Source organism: Cebus imitator, unplaced genomic scaffold (genome assembly GCF_001604975.1).
Source record: "Cebus imitator isolate Cc_AM_T3 unplaced genomic scaffold, Cebus_imitator-1.0 Scaffold108, whole genome shotgun sequence".
Lineage (NCBI taxonomy): Eukaryota > Metazoa > Chordata > Mammalia > Primates > Cebidae > Cebus > Cebus imitator.
In genome coordinates, this window is record NW_016107423.1 from 851,380 (window position 1) to 869,825 (window position 18,446).

The 18,446-nt window shown below is 38.9% G+C and overlaps 1 protein-coding gene across 4 annotated transcripts in view; it reads right to left on the minus strand.

Annotated features, from left to right (window-relative positions):
* Positions 1-13,583, minus strand: part of N4BP2L2 (NEDD4 binding protein 2 like 2) — a 100,038-nt gene extending 86,455 nt beyond the window's left edge. For 3 of the 4 annotated variants that reach the window (XM_017537936.2, XM_037741806.1, XM_037741807.1), the window contains exons 1-3: positions 13,391-13,569; positions 10,232-11,481; positions 648-772 (exon numbers count right to left, since the gene is read on the minus strand). In XM_017537936.2, coding sequence (XP_017393425.1) covers positions 648-772; positions 10,232-11,481 — 1,375 coding nt within the window. In that variant the 5' untranslated portion in view covers positions 13,391-13,569. Of the gene's footprint in view, positions 1-647; positions 773-10,231; positions 11,482-13,390 lie in introns of all 4 variants that reach the window. The other variant, XM_017537934.2, reaches the window with a different exon arrangement.
* Between the last annotated feature and the right edge of the window lie 4,863 nt (positions 13,584-18,446).

Genomic DNA, 18,446 nt, shown 5'->3' on the forward strand with positions numbered 1-18,446 from the left:
CTGAACCCAGGAGGCGGAGGTTGCGGTGAGCCGAGATCGCGCCATTGCACTCCAGCCTGGGTAACAAGAGCGAAACTCTGTCTCAAAAAAAAAAAGTTCCCAAGTAATTCAAATGTGCAGCCCAGGTTAAGAATCTGTATTAATGATAAGCAGAAACTGACCCACGTCTGCTAAAAAATGTATTAAGTAGGTTTCCTGTAGAGCAATATCAATGAGAAAAACTTTTAATATTCATAACCAGTATATTAAGCCTTAGAAAACATTAGCATTATTCTCAGGGAAATAACATTTTGGGACTGCCTAACAATGGTACAGATTGAAGAGTTCTCTGAACTTACTCATAAAGTATAAAATAAAGCCTTTCAAAATATCCCATACTGCTCTTATTTTACCATCTTATACTGATACACTATTTACAGTCTACAAAGCGTTTTATCTAAATTCTCTGCTTTTCACAAAAACCCTGATCAGGTAGGGCAAGTATATTTATCTCTACCTCTTAACAGATGAAGAAATTAGATCTCACAGCTATTTAAACGGCTTGCCTAAAGTCATTCAGCTGGTAAAAACCCAAGTTGAGAATAAAATCTAGGTATTTTGACTCTTAGCCAAATATTCTATCCCAGGAGACTTGGCCCAAAACAAACCTCTGTTCTGGTTCCAGTCATGGGCATCACCAAGTTGATTAACATTATACCTGTACCCATCTTGATGGTGAAAATAGTCATCAGTGCTGAACACAATGCCATCACGATTCTGACCAAGCAGAATCCTGTTAATAAAAGAAATCATAAAAGGTGCTATTTATAAAATCTATAACCATCAGAAATAAACCATCAAAAATAAATCAGAAATAAATACAACCAATTGAAATAAATCACACTGGAAAAGTTATTAATTGAATTTCTGATACTTACCTGAAAGTATATTGCAAACCGATAGCACAAGAGCTGACTAATCTTAAAAAGATTTCAGATTTCGAATCACTTCACACTTAAATTACACAACTACAGCCACTAACAAAAACTTTTTAAAGTATTTGTATTGCAACATTCTTCACCCAATCTCAATATTATATCAACTATTATCCATGATTTCACTTTTGTACATTTGTATTTGGTATCTAAAATTGCCTCAATCTAGTACAACAGGTAACCTAAGAAGCAAGTAAGCCTAAGCAAGCAATTCATCTGGGAAAAACCATACGTGACTCTAGACAGCTTTAATAAACTTATTTCCACGAAGCATATATGATCCTCTAGTGAAAGTCAGACACAGTTGGAGGCCTAAGGTTAAGGAATAAACTGTGATCCTCTAAAGTCACTAAATGAAATTATGTAACACTGAATAAAAAACTTTCAGCTCAGGTCAATGATGATCAAGCTTTGTTTTGAAAATGATACCACCTTACACTGGCAAGCACAGCAAGATTAACAAGTACTCAGAGAGAACTCCCATTATCAATGGCTATGAAAGAATTGGGAGTGTGCTGTGATAGGAAAAATGCAGCAAGGTAATTATTTGGATCCAAGAACAACAACGAAAGTATTTTGTTGTTTCCTCTCCTTCAACCATTAAGTAATTGGATGTCACTCTATAATTTTGAGGGGATTGGCAGGATGGAAGGTGGTATTAATACAAGGAATTGAGAGTAAAAGAATATTGGCCTGGAATGATTCAAGATTGCTTACTTCTTACTAAAAGATAGTAGGAAGAGTTTCAACTATTAAGATGACAAATGTCATCTCTCCATTCCTAAGCTTATAATGGTATAATATACAGTTCTCCCTCAGTATCCATAGGAGGTTGGTTCCAGGACCACACTTGCTGCTCAAGCCTTTGATATAAAATGACTGTTTGCATATAAACTACGCACATCCTCCCATACACTTTAACTCATCTCTGAATTACTTATACCTAATACAATGTGAATACTATGTAAATAGTTGTTATACTGTATTTCAATACAGATGCAATATTTTCTCAAATACTTTCAGTCCAGGGTTTGTTGAATTCACTGATGTGGAACCAACAAATATGGATGGCCAGTGGTACAGTATGTTTGATCATAAAAACAAAATCACTTGTATCAATATAAAACAATTTAAATATAAATAGGTTGGTGAGAACGTAATTGCAGTTTTTGCCATTAAATTGTCAATAAAAAACTGTGATTGCTTTTGCACAAACCTCTATTTCCACTTACAGAATTACAGCTCAAATCACTTCAGACAAACCAAATGAAAGTTAATGGTTTGGGTTGTGTGTTTGCTTCTATGGCGGACTAGAGTTGGGTTTCTTTTTCAAGCAGCTATGATTTTTCCAAAACATGTCTATCTGACATACTTGGCATCTTACTGCTTATTCAGATAAACTAGAATATGAAAATGTCATATTAGCATTCTAAAGCAAAACTCAATCACTCAAAAAGAGATTTTGATTGTAATCAACCATGGTATCTAATTATATTCAACAGTACCAGAAATCCAGATAACACCTTTTCTAGATACCCCATGCTTTCTTTTTTTTCCCATTCTATTACTTTATTAGCAGGTGATTTTTAACAAGTTAATATCATTCTACATGACAATCATAATTTTTGTATCTAAGAAATGGTTTAAATTTTCTCAAAATTAAAAAAAGGCAGGGGAGCAATAAACCAATTTAAATCATTAAAACAAGTCAACATTACACATGAACAAATCTCTATGAAGAACACTGTATTAAATATATAAATCATAATTAAAGTAAATATATTTAGCTTGAAAAGACTTTTCCTCCCAGACAGCATAGACTGGTCATGCATCTTTTCAAATTCCCTGAATTACTTTAAACTATGAAGCTTTATTTTATGGACTTAAAAAAACACCTATATGAATCTAGGAATATCTAAATGTCATACCAAGCCTCTAAAGCAAAAATAAAATATTTAGCAACATTAGTATTTTCAAAATTCTTAAACTGTGTCAGAACTCTCAAGTCAGGTACTAAAATGGATTCTCAGAATGTCAAAATTTAGAAATTTGAGCAAGTCAAATATCTAATTTTAAAAAATCAAATCTGGGCTCAGGGGCCACTTGATTTCTATTTTTTCAAAACTTTGAATAATAGCTACCTTTTAAAGAACCTATTACATGTCAAATTTTACATACATCTATGACCTTCCAATTTGATAATAAACTAATCCAGGAGAAGAAATAATTTCAGCAAGTTAGATGGTAGTGGGAGAGCTAAGATAAGGCATCTCCTTGACCCCAAAACCAATGGCCTCCAACGATCCCTGCCTCCTTGTACTCACAACCTTGTATCTTCTTATCATGGAGTGGGCTTGGATTTAGTCCCTAGCTTCTAAGGAATAGAATATGATACAGGTTATGGGATGCCACTTCAGAGATTACTAAGAAAAAACAGCTTCTGTCTTAAGACTTGAGCTCGCAATCAGCTTCTTGCAAATGGAGAGGTCAAGTAGCAAAGAAATGTGAGAAGTCTCCAGTCTCCGGCCAGCAAGGAACTAAGTCTTCAATCCAACATAGCTCACAAGAAACTCAGTCCTGACAACAATCTTGAGAGCTCTTAGAACCAGGTCCTTCTCAAATCCAGCCTTCAGACCAGAACACAGTCCTAGCCAACATCTGAATCACAGCATTCTTAGAGTCGTTGAACCAAAGGCACCCAGGTAACTATAGCCAGAGTCTAGACCTACAGAAACCATGAAGCAATATATGTTTGTTGCTTTAAACAACTAAGTTTTAGGGTAATCTGTTATATGGCCTTGAATAACTAATGCACTCTATACTTATAATTTCTTGCTTAAGAAACAAGTGGTGAACCAAGAGAGCCTGTTCCCAAAACAAGGCCTACAAGAGTCCATTTTCATGGTTTCTTTTTTAAATGTCTAAGAACTGCACATTAATACTTTCATGTGCATTTACAAGTGATTAAAAAAAAAAACCACAAAATCTAGTAAAACCAACACATCATGAACCATTCACCTACTTATTTACTGAGTGCCTTTGTATACTTCCTACCCTGAGACTACTTTACTGGGGTACTTCAATCTCTAAACACTCCCTGAATTAACAATATAGGGACCTACATGAAGAAAATCAAGTCTTTCCTCTGGGGTTTAGAGACTTACCTTCTCCAAGAGGAGGAGGAAAAAAAAATAATCTCTTCCCATCTCTCTCCAAACTATGGTAAGTATATTAGTTTCTATAACTTCTATACCACCACAAACTTAAAAACAACAGGAATTTATCTTACAGTTTTGAAAGTTAGTAGTCCTGAGCTAAAAAACCAAGTGCTTGCAGACTGATGTTACTTCTGGAAGCTCTATGGATTTGTTTTCTTGCTTTTCTGGCTTCTAAAGGTTAGCTGCACACCTGGGCTTATGGGACATTCCACCATTTTCAAAGCCAACACCGTAGCTTCTCTCTTGATCTTTGCTTTTGGTCTTACCCCTTCTCTATATGACCAATTCCTCCTGCCTCCCTCTTATTAAAAACCTTTGTGAATATATTGAGCCAATCCAGATAATCCAGGACAGCCTCCCTATCCTAAGATCCTTAACTTAATCAAATTTGCAAAATACCATTTACCATGTAAGGCAACATATGCACAGGTTTCAGGGTTTAGGACATGGATATCTTTAGGGGGACATTATTCAGCCTACCACTGTTTAAATATCCACAATAGTTAAAACAGAAGACAACAAAAAACTTAATTCTTAAATTCCCTCACTTTTAATTTCTTGGGTGGTAAGACAGATCCTACTGTTTTACCCATTCTTTCAAATTATTTTTAAAAATCTATATTTTCTTCCAGTTTCCTTGTTGGTTTTTACTTTTAGTCCTTTATCCATCTAGAAGTTATTTTTGTCAATGATTTAAGATAGGGGCTTTAAATATTTTTCCAAACTAACAATCAAATATCCTATTACCATTTACTGAATATTCTGCCCTACTGATATGTCATTTCACCAAATATTAAATTCTCTGATATGCAGGTATGTTTCTGAATTCTGTTTTCCTTTAAAAAAAAAAATCATTTTTTTAATAGAAACAGGGTCGGCCGGGCGCGGTGGCTCAAGCCTGTAATCCCAGCACTTTGGGAGGCCGAGGCGGGTGGATCACGAGGTCAAGAGATCAAGACCATCCTGGTCAACATGGTGAAACCCTGTCTCTACAAAAAATAAGCTGGGCATGGTGGCGCATGGCTGTAATCCCAGCTATTCAGGAGGCTGAGGCAGGAGAATTGCCTGAACCTGGGAGGCGGAGGTTGCGGTGAACCGAGATCGCGCCATTGCATTCCAGCCTGGGTAACAAGAGCGAAACTCTGTCTCAAAAAAAAAAAAAAAAAAAAAAAGAATAATAACTATGGTGAAATACATATTTGGGAGATGTCTCTAAATACCAAAAGGAATTTAAAATTTGGGTCACAAATAGGTGCCATCATCTATTAGTGCTAGCTTGGTGCTGGCACCAAAACACTATCATCTGCCACTGCTCCATCTATAATCATAGTGATCAAATCTTCCATTCAAAATCTTATTAAAATTATTCTCCTAATATCTGATAGGCTTACACATCCAAGGAGTTATGTCCTAGAAAATAAGCTTATTGACCAAGTAAATTTCTGGTTTGTAGGAATGGGGAATTATCTTCTTTCCATTATCATCCAATACCACTGTCTAGTACATTCCATGTGAAAAGAGCTTCTAAGTAACAACATGTTTGAATATCCTATAGTTTTCTTAAGCAAATGAACTATCATACTGTAAGAGAAGAATTACACTTTGGAGATATTTTCAATTTTTAGGTGTTCTAAAATTAATAATGATGATGAAGCAGGCAGAGTTTCATAGAATGATGCCTAGCATTTAAAGATATTCAATTCCATATTTATTATTCTTGTTTAGTAAGATACCATTATTCCATTTAGCAAGTATAATTAAAATAATTCAAATGACATAAGCATTTTAATGAAACATTCTGTACTAGTCTGTTTGTTTTTTAAGAAAGAATCTTGTCCTGCCACCCAGGCTGGAGTGCAATAGCACGATCTCTGCTCACTGCAGCCTTGACCCCCCTGGCTCAAGCAATCCTCCTATCTCAGCCTCGCAAGTAGTTGGGACTACAGGTGTGCACCACCATGCCTGGCTAATTTTTCTATTTTTTGTAGAGAGAAGGTGTCATCATGTTGCCCAGGCTGGTCTATAACTCCTGGGCTCAAGTGATCCACCCGCCTCGGCCTCCCAAAGTACAGGGATTAAAGACATGAGCCACTCCATCCAGCTTTGCTACTATTGCAAAGAGAAAAAAATGTCCCACACAAACTTATTAGTTTACCAAAGGTATACTGGCTCTGCTTACTGTCTATTTATTCAACTTGTCAACTAATCTTGCTCCCCTTAACTTTAGACCAGTAACTCCAAACATTTTCAGAATCGCAATACCATCATTATTTGATTTGAGCAACAATGTTCTATGGCATTAAAAAAATTTAAAAATTAGTATTTTTTGAAATTGCTATGCCACCCTCTAATACATTTGGAGAAATCCTGGAGTGTTATAAAATCAATACCAGGAAACAGTTTTACAATCAAACTTATCCGATGTTTAAACTTTCTTGTAAAACTATAAATTGTAACAGAGTGAAAACTTTTTTCTTGAAAACATCCTCAGCCAGGGACTGTGGCTCATGTCTTTAATCCCAGCACTTTGGGAGGCAAAGGTAGGAGGATCGCTTGAGCCCAGGAATTTGAGACCAGTCTGGGAAACACAGCAATACCCTGTCTCTACAAAATTTTTTTTAAAAAATAGCTGGGTGTGCTGGTGCATGTATGTAGTCCCAGCTACTCAGGAGGCTGAGGCAGGAGGATCCCTTAAGCCTAGGAATTCAAGGCTGCACTAAGCTATGATTGTGTCACTGCACTCCAGCTTGGGCAACAAAACAAGAGCCCACCTCCAAAACACACATACAAACATCCTCACTGAAATTCCTTACTGTATTTGACAATTAAAAAGAAAAGCATGACTATTTTTCTTGTATATACTATAGTTTAGGACAACCCTAGTTGGTAGTTTTGAGACTAGTTCTTCGTTACAGAGGAATTCTATTAAACATAGAAGAAATAACCTAAAAATTACCATTTTGCAATTTTGAATGAAATAACTGACTCAGGAAACAATTAATTGTTGGCTAAAACAATCAGACATAAGGTTAATACGGAACTTGATAATAGACGGAGGGAAGAGGTTGGCCCTGTGAAGCTACTGATTAAGCTTACCATTACTAACAATAGGACAACCAAATACCTGCTTGCCAAAAAAAAANCCTCCTGGGTTCAGGCAATCCTCCTGCCTCAGCCTCCTGAGTAGCTGGGATTACAGGCACGCACCACCATGCCCAGCTAATTTTTTGTATTTTTACTAAAGACGGGGTTTCACCGTGTTGACCAGGATGGTCTCGATCTCTTGACCTCGTGATCCATCCGCCTCGGCCTCCCAAAGTGCTGGGATTACAGGCTTGAGCCACCGCGCCCAGCCATATTGCAAAGTTTTAACTACAGTAGTTTCTAAGTATATTTTGATAGCTGGTGGAGTAAGTCTCATTTTCTTCAAACTGTCCTTGTTATAGTTAAATACCAAACAAATTTTATTGGCTTCTCAAATTCACACAAAAATTCCTTTGGGATTTAGGTTAAAGTTTCTCTGAATTTATACATCAAACAGGGGGAAAAGTAACATCTTTATTGGGCTATCCTAATCCATAAACACCCTATGGGCCAAAACTATGGCAAAGGCTATCATGGCCTACTGTCTTGCTCAGAATCATCATCATACATCTTGAATACTGACCACGATAGAGACATGCTGACTGAGATTCGGGCAAGGACTAAATTAAGTAAAGACGACTTGAATACTACCTCTAAAGAATCTGAATTTTATCCAACCGCCTACACTCATTACCACATACCAAATGCAAACATTACTAATTTTTTTTTTTTTTTTTGAGTCAGGGTCTCAATCTGTCACTCAGACTAGAGTGCAGCGGGGCAATCATCGACTGCTGCAGCCTCTGGGGCTCAGACTCCCAAGTAGCTGAGATACCCAGGTTACCCAGGCTGGTCTAGAACTCCTGGGCTCAAGCAATCTGCCTGCCTTGGCCTCCCAAAGTGCTGGGATTTCAGGCGTGCACTATTGCGTCCAGCTGGTCTTTTAATTTGGTCCTCCAAATCAGCTCAACTCTGATGTACCAATTTTCACTATATTCTTTTGTCAAAGCTTGTTTGAAATGGGAACTCCTATATGAAGCCATTCCTCACCAAAGAATATGTGACTTTATATCTAATTCCAAATAACCAACACGACTTCACTCAAAAAATGCTGACCTAATGAGGTACTTCTGCCTCTTTAACCAGGCTACTTGAAGTCAGGAGTCACATGTAAGACTATACACCCATTAAACATTAAAGTAAAGGCAAGGGGAAAAAACATGCTATCATTTTATTCCTAGTTTGATCTCTTACTAGTTTTCGTAACTTCTAAGTCACTTAACCTGAACTTCCTTTAGCCTCTGCTCCTTCTGTAAGATGAAAAAACAACCCATCTCACAAGATTTTTATATATGGAAATACTCTGTAAATTGTGAATCACAATACAAATGGTACTTGTTGGTACTACATATAACTTCCATTCTTACGTATCTATTACTCACATAAACAGACATATCTAATCACCTCTAATATCTCCCACTACAATGCCTCCTTTATATTACATTGAATTTCCACTACTTTATTCACCTTTAGTTTCAACATACTCCAATATGTTGTCTCAAGTCTAACTTTTTTTCCGTTTCTTCCATACCCACTCTTAAGTCAACTGGTCCTAACTAGCAGACTCTTTTATCGAATTTCCAAATTTCAATTATTTACTTTCTCTGATAGTATATCCTAAACCTAGAAGACTGCCCATGTTTGTGAGACCTCATTCCTAACTTGTATTAGAGGTGAAATTTCATTTTCTCTACAAAATCCTCACTATAGTAAAAGGAATCAAAATACGAAGAGCAAAATTTAACTTTGGAATGAATTACCTCATTCACAAAGATCACAGTTTACAATTCAGCTTGAAATATCAGAAATTAAATCTTTCTCTAATGTCTTTCCTCTGAAACAAGTATTTATTTAGTTTAGATAGACTGTCTTGCTAGTAAATATAAAACATTTGCAAAATGGTTTTTGGGACATCTCCGTCCTCACCCAAAGATACCAAAAAATTTTCTTTTTCTCCTTGTCTGGCACAAATCTTGAACCACCTTATATAAATTGCTGAGAATTTGTACTGCTTTCTTTACACTATTTTTTCACAATTTCATAAATATATTCAACTGCATCAATAGTTTTAAAATGTAAACTAAAAAAGGAATTTGAAATATCTTGTACTACAATAAACCACCACAAGTTCTAATGCCAGTTGAGATACTGCTCACTTCAAACTCCTGAATTTTAAGACATCAAAAAAAAGTTCCTTCTGCCAATCAATGGTGTAAACATGGCACAGTACTCAACACATTCAAAATTCCTTTCCTTGGGTTATCTCATTTGATTCCCAAAATAATTCCGGAAAAATTAAGTATCATTTATTTCATTAAGAGAGAGCAAAACTTGCCCAAGGTGAAAAAGTGAAATAACTGAGTCAATACTCAAATTTTCTTTTTTTTTTTCTTACCTCCAGCTGAACTTGAAAAACCCGAATTTTCTAACAGAGTCCAACTTCTCTTGAATAGCTGACTAAAAGGGTAGGCCAGGACAGTTCTCAAGTAGCATTCACTTTCATCACGGTCATAATTATAGTGTTACCTATTTTAAAGCCCTTAGCAGAATCTATATATATATATGCCATCCTCCTTTCTTCTATCAGAAAAGATTTTAAATAGTTACACTGTCAGATGCTATTCTTAAGTATAACAAATTAAAGATTTTCTTCTACTAGAAACAAGAAAGCATGTCACTGATTACAAATTTACAGTTTTAAAATTTTAATTTTTTAGAGACAGTCTCACTATGTTGCCCAGGCTGATCCTGAACTCCTGAGCTCAAGTGACCCACCCACTTTGGCTTCCCAAAGTGTTGGGATTACATGCAGGAGCCACTGCAGCTGGTGACAAATACCATTTATAATTTTTAAATAATGAATTACCAAGTATTCAGTTGGTATCCTTTACTTACCGAGACAATGTTGTTTTCCCAGAACCAGGCAGACCTCTTAAAAGAATAAGCAACTTCTGCAATTTATTTAACTTTGCCTCTTCAAACTGCTGGTTCACAAACCTGTCTGTTCCATTATGCTTGTCCATACAAGGATCTTTCCAGCATCTTTCTCTGACTTCACAGAAACCATTACTCACATATTCATCTTGCATAGTGCAGCCATTTCCAAAGGGATGAACACTACTCCTATTCTCACTACAGTCAGTATATTTGTTGTTCCGATCAAAAGTCATACAATTCCAGTTAACATGACAATTATTTACATAATATCCATTTTGCATCTGAGAGTCATCTTGGGTTTGGAAAATATTTGATTGCGGATTTGGTGTAGCACTGAATCTTTGAAAATTTAAATGATAGTTCAAACTGGGAAGGGGAGGACCACGGGGCACTATAAAAGGATGCACTGATCGCCATTCAGGCCTGAAAGAAGTAAATGAAGTGTCACAAAATGTAGGTATCACTTGTCCATTACAGGGATACTTGCCTGGCTCATTCCCCAAGTTCTGTTGATAATCACAATGTGATGGAAGAGCATTATTACTAAGATCTCTCTTTTCTTCAGGTTTTAAGAGACCATTATTATGACCCTGATAAAATGGAATAAATTGTTCCTGAGAAGGTTCAGATTCTTTACAACTGTTCTCAAAATCGTCTTTTTCCTTTTCAAGCTCTTCAATTTCTTTGTAAAATTGGAATAATTCATTGTCAATCTCTGATTTTTCAGAGTTAAATTTCTGTTTCTCTGTTTGTCCTCCTCTGCCATTTTTACCATTTAGAGTGTCTGCCTCATTCCTCCTTTCATTTCGTTTCTTTTTCTGAGGGGGTTTATAAATGGGTCCTATAAATGCTTTACTTGTGCTATATATCTCATCGTCCGTAGATAATAACGGAGGACGTGATTCCTGTAAAACCTGTGAATGAATGGATTCAATAACATCTGGTCTATTACCAGGCAGCTCATCATGCAAAGGTCTATACAAATCCGTAGTTTTGGTTTTATCTTCCTGCAAATAACTACGTCCTCTGACATCAATGATGGTCACAGGGACCCAATCATTTCCAGTTTTCTCTTGGATTCTGTGAAAATCAGCATCACTATGATTGTGAAAAACATAAGCCTCTGAAGTTGACTTCAATTTTTTACAGCGTGGTTCACTTGCTACTTCTCTAGGTCCCAAGAATTTACCTTCAATTTCACAAGACATCTGAGAAGTAAATAAATCATACAATTACTAGCTAATATCTTAAAAATCTAAATAAAAATTTCTTCATAAACAAAGACATTTAAATTTGTGATATAAATATTTAATGGTAACAATTTCCCAAAATACCAAAGTCAATTTTATAACCACTTATTATTTAAGCACAGTCATAACATGGTGGTTTATGGGAGGGATCTCGTTGAATATCCTTTAAAATATATATCTATATATCTATATCTATCTCAAAATTAAACGATCCATTTCTGAGTTTGGAGGACCTAAAAGATTTAAGTATGTCTGTAAAGTTGAAACAGTAATATATTTTTACGATATAGATATACAATTGTGTACATAAAAAGATAGTAAAACTGCCAACACTAAATTAACACATACTCAAACTGGTTGTGGTACACTGCAGCCTAAGCATCTCCTTACTTAAAATCACTGTTTTTGAGAGGATATAGCTCCAGTTCTCTCCCAAACCTCAATCAATTTCCTTAGCATTCAAATGTTGGATTAGATTAACTGAAATGCCAGTCTTTGGGGGCCTTTTACTGTGAGTAGTTAGTGTAAAAGAGATTCCTAAATGGGTGTAGTGCGTTAATTTAAAAGGGTGAAAGAGATAAGTTGCAACTTAACAGAAATTTAGTAACAAATCTGGCAACTCTCAAAGATCAAAGCGTTCATCTTTTCCAAACTGTCTATCATAAAAGATAAAATTTGCTTCCCTTTGGGCCTGGCGGAGTGGCTCAAGTGTGTAATCCCAGCACTTGGGAGGCTGAGGCGGGCGGATTGCTGCTCAGGAGTTCAAGACCAGCATAGCAACATGGCCTAACTCCATCTCTAATAAAAACACAATAAATGGCCGGGAGCCGTGGCTCATGCCTGTAATCCCAGCACTTCGGGAGGCGGAGGCGGGTGGATCACGAGGTCAGGAGTTTGAGGCCAGCCTGGCCAAGATGGTGAAACCCCGTTTCTATAAAAATACAAAAATTAGCCGGGCACGGTGGCAGGCGCCTGTAATCCTAGCTACTCCGGAGGCTGAGGCAGAATTGCTTGAACCCGAGAGGCAGAAGTAGCAGTGAGCCGAGATCGCGCCATTGAACTCTAGCCTGGGCGACAGAACAAGACTCCGTCGCAAAAACAAACAAAACATACAAACAACAACAAAACAACAACAAAAAGCAATAAATTAGTCCGGCACGGTGGCACGCACCTGCGATCCCGCCTACTCGGGAGGTTACGGTGGGAGGATCGCTTGATGGGTGGGGGGGGAGGCGGAGGTTGCAGTCAGCCGAGATGGCGCCACCGCACTCCAGCCTGGGCGACAGAGCGAGACCCTGTCTCAGGAAAAAAAAATGCTTCCCCTAAAATATCTTAGCGACCTCAAAGTACAGCCCAGAGGCTTATTTTACCGAACTCTTCATTGTGCCACTCTCTGGTGTTCCTCACTAACACGAGAGAAAAAGAAACGGACAAAAAGGCGAACTAGAGAATGAGGCAGGTAGGCCACAGAAAGTCTGGAGGAAGACAACTGCGGAGAACGCCATCCTCTCGGCAATAGGCCTCCTCCTAAAGCCACCTTTCGGTTTCTCATTTCCTCATTCGAAATGTCTCAGAAAAATCCCGAGGAAGAGCAAGCGGGTCGCGTTAACACAGCGTGGCCTAGCCACAACCCGAGCCCCAAGCCTCAAGACTTCCAGAGTGAGCGGCCAGGGCAAAAGTGCGTCACCCAGCTTTTTTGTCCCAAAGGAGACGTGCCCAGGTCCTGTCCAGGAATTCTGGAGGTCTCCGAGACGCAAAAATTCACACCGAGCTTGCTTTTACGTTTACATCTAAGGGGTCCAGGCAAGAAGAAAGCGAAAAACGCCACCACCACCCCACCCTCACGTAAAACGGGGCGTCTACTCACCTTACTCTACCCCTACGCATTGACCTTTAACTCCCAGCAAAGCCTTCTTCTAGAAAGACACGAACCTCCGTAAACGTGAAAGAAAAGCGGAGGCACACCACCAGAGCCGAGATCTGGAGGGTCTAAAAGCCCAGGCTCAGAATCTCGGTAACAAGCCGTACCTCCTTACGCAACATGGCGGCCACCTCACGGTTTACCCAGGCTGCAACTAGGCGTTTGCGCCAGGCATTGTGGGAATTGAAGTCCGACGTTCACTCCGGATCCGTAAACCTCACGTCATGCAGACTAGGTCTCCCAGAATCCATGGCGTGAATAACGCACTAATTTGGCAACAAAAGTAGACCGGAATTAGTTCCTAGATCTGCAACAGGGAAGTTATTTAAAAACACCAACTTTAGTTGAAAGAACGCAGCGACCTCCTCTGGCGTTCACCCCCGAAGAAAAAGGGAATATGAGAACCTGACGCCCCTAAATAGTTGTATAAGCGGCTCTCAGTGCATGTTTCATAGGGCTTTCTAGAAGACAAAGAACCAGCTGACTTTTCAAACGGAACTCCACAGCTGATATCACAAATTTGGATTCTGGTCGTTTCTACGAATGACCACCTGGCGTAATTTTAGGCTCATGCTTTTATGTGGAAGGAAAGAATTACTGCAGTGCAGGTCCCCAATAACGGATAAAAATACGAATAAAATCGTTTAGTGACATGTCGCTGTTTTGTTTTTTTGGAAATACACACCAATCACTGAGCTTTCCCATTAAAAGAGTCAATGTGAAAAACACGTAGAACGCGAGTTGTTGGTAAGAACAAGCGCTACGTAAATGTTTGTTAGGTTAAAAGTAAGTACAAACCAGCAGGGCGCGGTGGCTCACGCCTGTAATCATAGCACTTTGGGAGGCCGATGTGGATGGATCACTGGAGGTCAGGAGTTCAAGACCAGCGTGGCCATAATGGTGAAACCCAATCTTTAAAAAGAAATTTAAAAATTTATACTTTTTTTTTTTTTTTAAAGTAAGTACAAACCAAACAACTGGCAGTCCTCAACTGAGGGCCCCATTTCTCTTCCCACCACCTCTCCAACCCTCACTCCACTGGTTCCCCATCCCCCATTATTTCAGGTCCCTGCAAGGAAAACTGGTCATCTCTTCATATTTAAATGATTCTGTGGATGTGTACCCTTCTCCATCCCCAATGTGATGATAATTTCATTTGTTGTTAAAATTACACTCTGGAATATATACATTTGATTAACAGCCTTGTGATCAAGAGTGTTTACCAAAGTAATCCATCCTTTTACAAAGAACTTTATCTCAAATGCAGATTTCTGCTACGAACTTTGTCTTCTCATAATTAAATTCAAGACATGCATCCTCCTTTGAAACAATCACATTTAAGCGAGGTTGTGGCGTTCTGCAGGCATAGGATGCTCATTATAAAATAATATTAATCTTTATCACCCCATCAAGGTATTGCCCTGTTTCTCCACGGCATATTTTCCCCCTTACAACTAATAAGCAATCAGTGAGGTTATACTTTGAGAAGCAGCAGCTTCTAATCAAACTTAATCTTATGGTTCAGATTCCATAAGTGTTGGGTTTTTTTTTCCCCAACTCCTTCAAGCCTTCCACATTTGTCAATCCAGATGCTGCTACAGAGCAGAACGTTGCTTATTTATTTATTCACTGTCAGTATTGTCAGGCCTCCATGTGCAAGCCGGGACCCAGAAAGTCTGAAGTTCTGCCTGCCTCGGTTGATCAACCCCCACTCACCCCTGCCCCCCGACCCGGCATTCGCCACTATCCCTGATCACCCAGGGAGCTTCCCCTGGACATTGAGCTTCTCTCTCCACCCTGCCATCTTAATTGTTATTATGATAATGTGAATACTTCTCACCCCACCCTGCCACCTTAACTGTTCTTGTTCTATGAGTATTCCTCCCCTCCACCCTCCCATCTTAACTACTCTTAGGCCTAACCCCACCCGCCATTGTTACTGAACTTATGGTAATGTATACTCCTTGCCCCTACCCCCACCACTGTAACTGATCTTACTCTGTAACACGCCTGACCCGCAAAAATTGCCCCAACCTATAAAACCAGTTCCCACCTCTACTCTCTTCGCCAGTCCTTTCTCGGATTCGGCCTGCTTGCACCCAAGCGCGAAATAAAACGGCCTTGTCGCCCACACAAAGCCTGTTTGGAAGATCTCTTTATTAAATGCGTTTAATATCTGGTATTTTGGACGCGAATAACAAGTATGAATTTATGGATTCCTCTTGTTCAGGGGGTTGTACTCCATTGCTCTCCTTACTTATTTACTATTAATATTTTTAGGATGGTTTTAAATGCACAGAAAAATCGAGCAAATGATAGAGTTCCCATGTACCACACACACATATACAGTTTCCCCATTTCTAACCTTACATTGTTACAACGAATGACCTAACATTGATACATTAACATTAACTTGTTTTTTTGTTTTTTTTTTTTGAGACGGAGTTTCGCTCTTCTTACCCAGGCTGGAGTGCAATGGCGCGATCTCGGCTCACCGCAACCTCCGCCTCCTGGGTTCAGGCAATTCTCCTGCCTCAGCCTCCTGAGTAGCTGGGATTACAGGCACAGGCCACTATGCCCAGCTAATCTTTTGTATTTTTAGTAGAGACGGGGTTTCACCATGTTGACCAGGATGGTCTCGATCTCTTGACCTCGTGATCCATCCGCCTCAGCCTCCCAAAGTGCTGGGATTACAGGCTTAAGCCACCGCGCCTGGCCCTGTTCTTTGTTCTTGTTGCTCAGGATTGCTTTGCCTCTCAGGCTTTTTTGTGATTTCATGAGTTTCTGGATTGTTTTTTCTATTTCTGTGAAAAAATGTCATTGCGATTTTGATAGGGATTGCATTGAATCTGTAGATTTCTTTGGGTAGTATGTTCATTTTGACAATACTAATTCTTCTAATCTGTAAGCATTTATTTGTGTTATCTTTAATTTCTTTCATCAATATTTTATAGTTTTCAATGTACAAATCTTTCACCTCCTTTGTTAAATTTATTAAGTATTGTATTTTTTGTAACTATTGTGAATGAGAGTTTATTTTTCTTCAAATATTTCATCGTTAGCGTACAGAAATGCTACTGATTTTTGTATGTTAATTTTGTACCTTGCAACTTTAGTTAATTTGTTTTTTCTGTTATGGCACAATTTTGACATATCAAATATTTTAATCCGAAGTAATTTGAGAAATGGCAGGTGCAAGGAGGGCTCTTTGACCTTCCCCTGAGGCAAGTCATAAGACTCTCAAGTGAGAGGTACCCTTCCTTTTTGTGGAGAAAAGGGGCAACCTTACTTTTGAAAATAGAGGGACACCACAGGAATCTAAACAAACAAGCCTTGCTAATTTTCCCCAATTTACTACACTCAACACATACCCTCTTTGTCCTATTACATTTTTCTATGACTCCCCTCTTCATCAAACCTTGTATAAAACACTAAGGTTTAACTATTTTTTCAGATCTTCATATACTTATGAAGGCTTCTATATCATCTAAAACTTATGTTAAATAAATCTGTATACTTTTCTTTAGTTACAGAGTTCGGGCTGAGAACCAACGGGTGGAAGCAAAACATTTTTCCCTCCCCTGCAATATTCCATCCTAAAGGAGGAGGAGCAGAACTCCCTATCTTAGTTTCTTTGTGCTGCTATAAAAAATAGCACATTCTGCTGGGCTTGGCCACTTATGCCCGTAATCCCAGCACTTTGAGAAGCCAAGGCAGGAGTATTACTTGAGGCCAGGAATTAAAAACCAGCCTGGACAACATAGCAAGACTCTGTCTATATGAAAAATACAAATATTGTCTAGGCATGGAGGTACATACCTGTAGCCCCAGCTACTACTTGGGAGGCTGAGTGGAGAAAGATCATTTGAGCAGTGAGGTTGAGGCTGCAGTGAGCTGTGATGGCACCACTGCACTCCAGCCTGGGTGACAGAGTGAGATCCTGCCTCAAAACAAGCAAATAAACAAATACCCTAGAAGTGCAAAAAGAAAAAAAAACAAAAAAGAAAGGTAAAATAAAAGAAATAGCAGAGACTGGGCAATTTATAAAGAAGAAAAATTTAGCCTGGGTAACATGGTGAAACCCCATCCCTACAAAAAAAAAAATATATATATACAAAAATTAGCAGGGCGTAGTGATGTGTGCCTATAGTACTAGTTACTCAGGAGGCTGAGGTGGGAAGATCACCTGAGCCCAGGAGGTTGAGGCTGCAGTGGGCCGCGATTGTGCCACTACACTACAGCCTGGATGACAGATCAAGACCTTGTCTCAATAAATGAGTTAATAAAAATAATAACAAATAGCAAACTTATTTTCCACAGTTCTGGAAAATGCGAAAAACATCAGACAAATTCCAATATAAGAGCATGCTACAAGAAACCTGATCAGTTTTCCTCAAAATTGTCAAGGGCGGCTGGGCACTGTGGCTCACACCTGTAATCTCAGCACTTTGGGAGGTAGAGGCAGGTAGATTGCTTGAGCTCAGGAGTTTGAGATCAGCCTGACCAACATGTTGAACCTGTCTCTACTAAAAATACAAAAATTAGGCCGGGTGTGGTGGCTTGCGCCTGTAATCCCAGAACTTTGGGAGGCCGAGGAGGGTGGATCACCTGAGGTCACGAGTTCCAGACCATCCTAACATAGTGAAACCCTCTCTCTACTAAAATACAAAAATTAGCCAGGCATGGTGGCATGCGCCTGTAGTCCCAGTTACTTGGGAGGCTGAGGCAGTAGAATCACTTGAACCCAGGAGGCAGAGGTTGCAGTGAGTGGAGACCTGCCATTGCACTCCAGCCTGAACGACAGAGCCAGACTCTGTCTACAAAATAATACTAATAATAATAATACAAAAATTAGCTGGATGTGGTGGCAGGTGCTTGTAGTCTAAGCTACTTGGGAGGCTGAAGCAGAATCACTTGAACCTGGGAGGCGGAGGTTGCAGTCAGCCGAGATGGTGCCACTACACTCCAGACTGGGAAACAGAGCAAGACTCAGGCTCAAAAA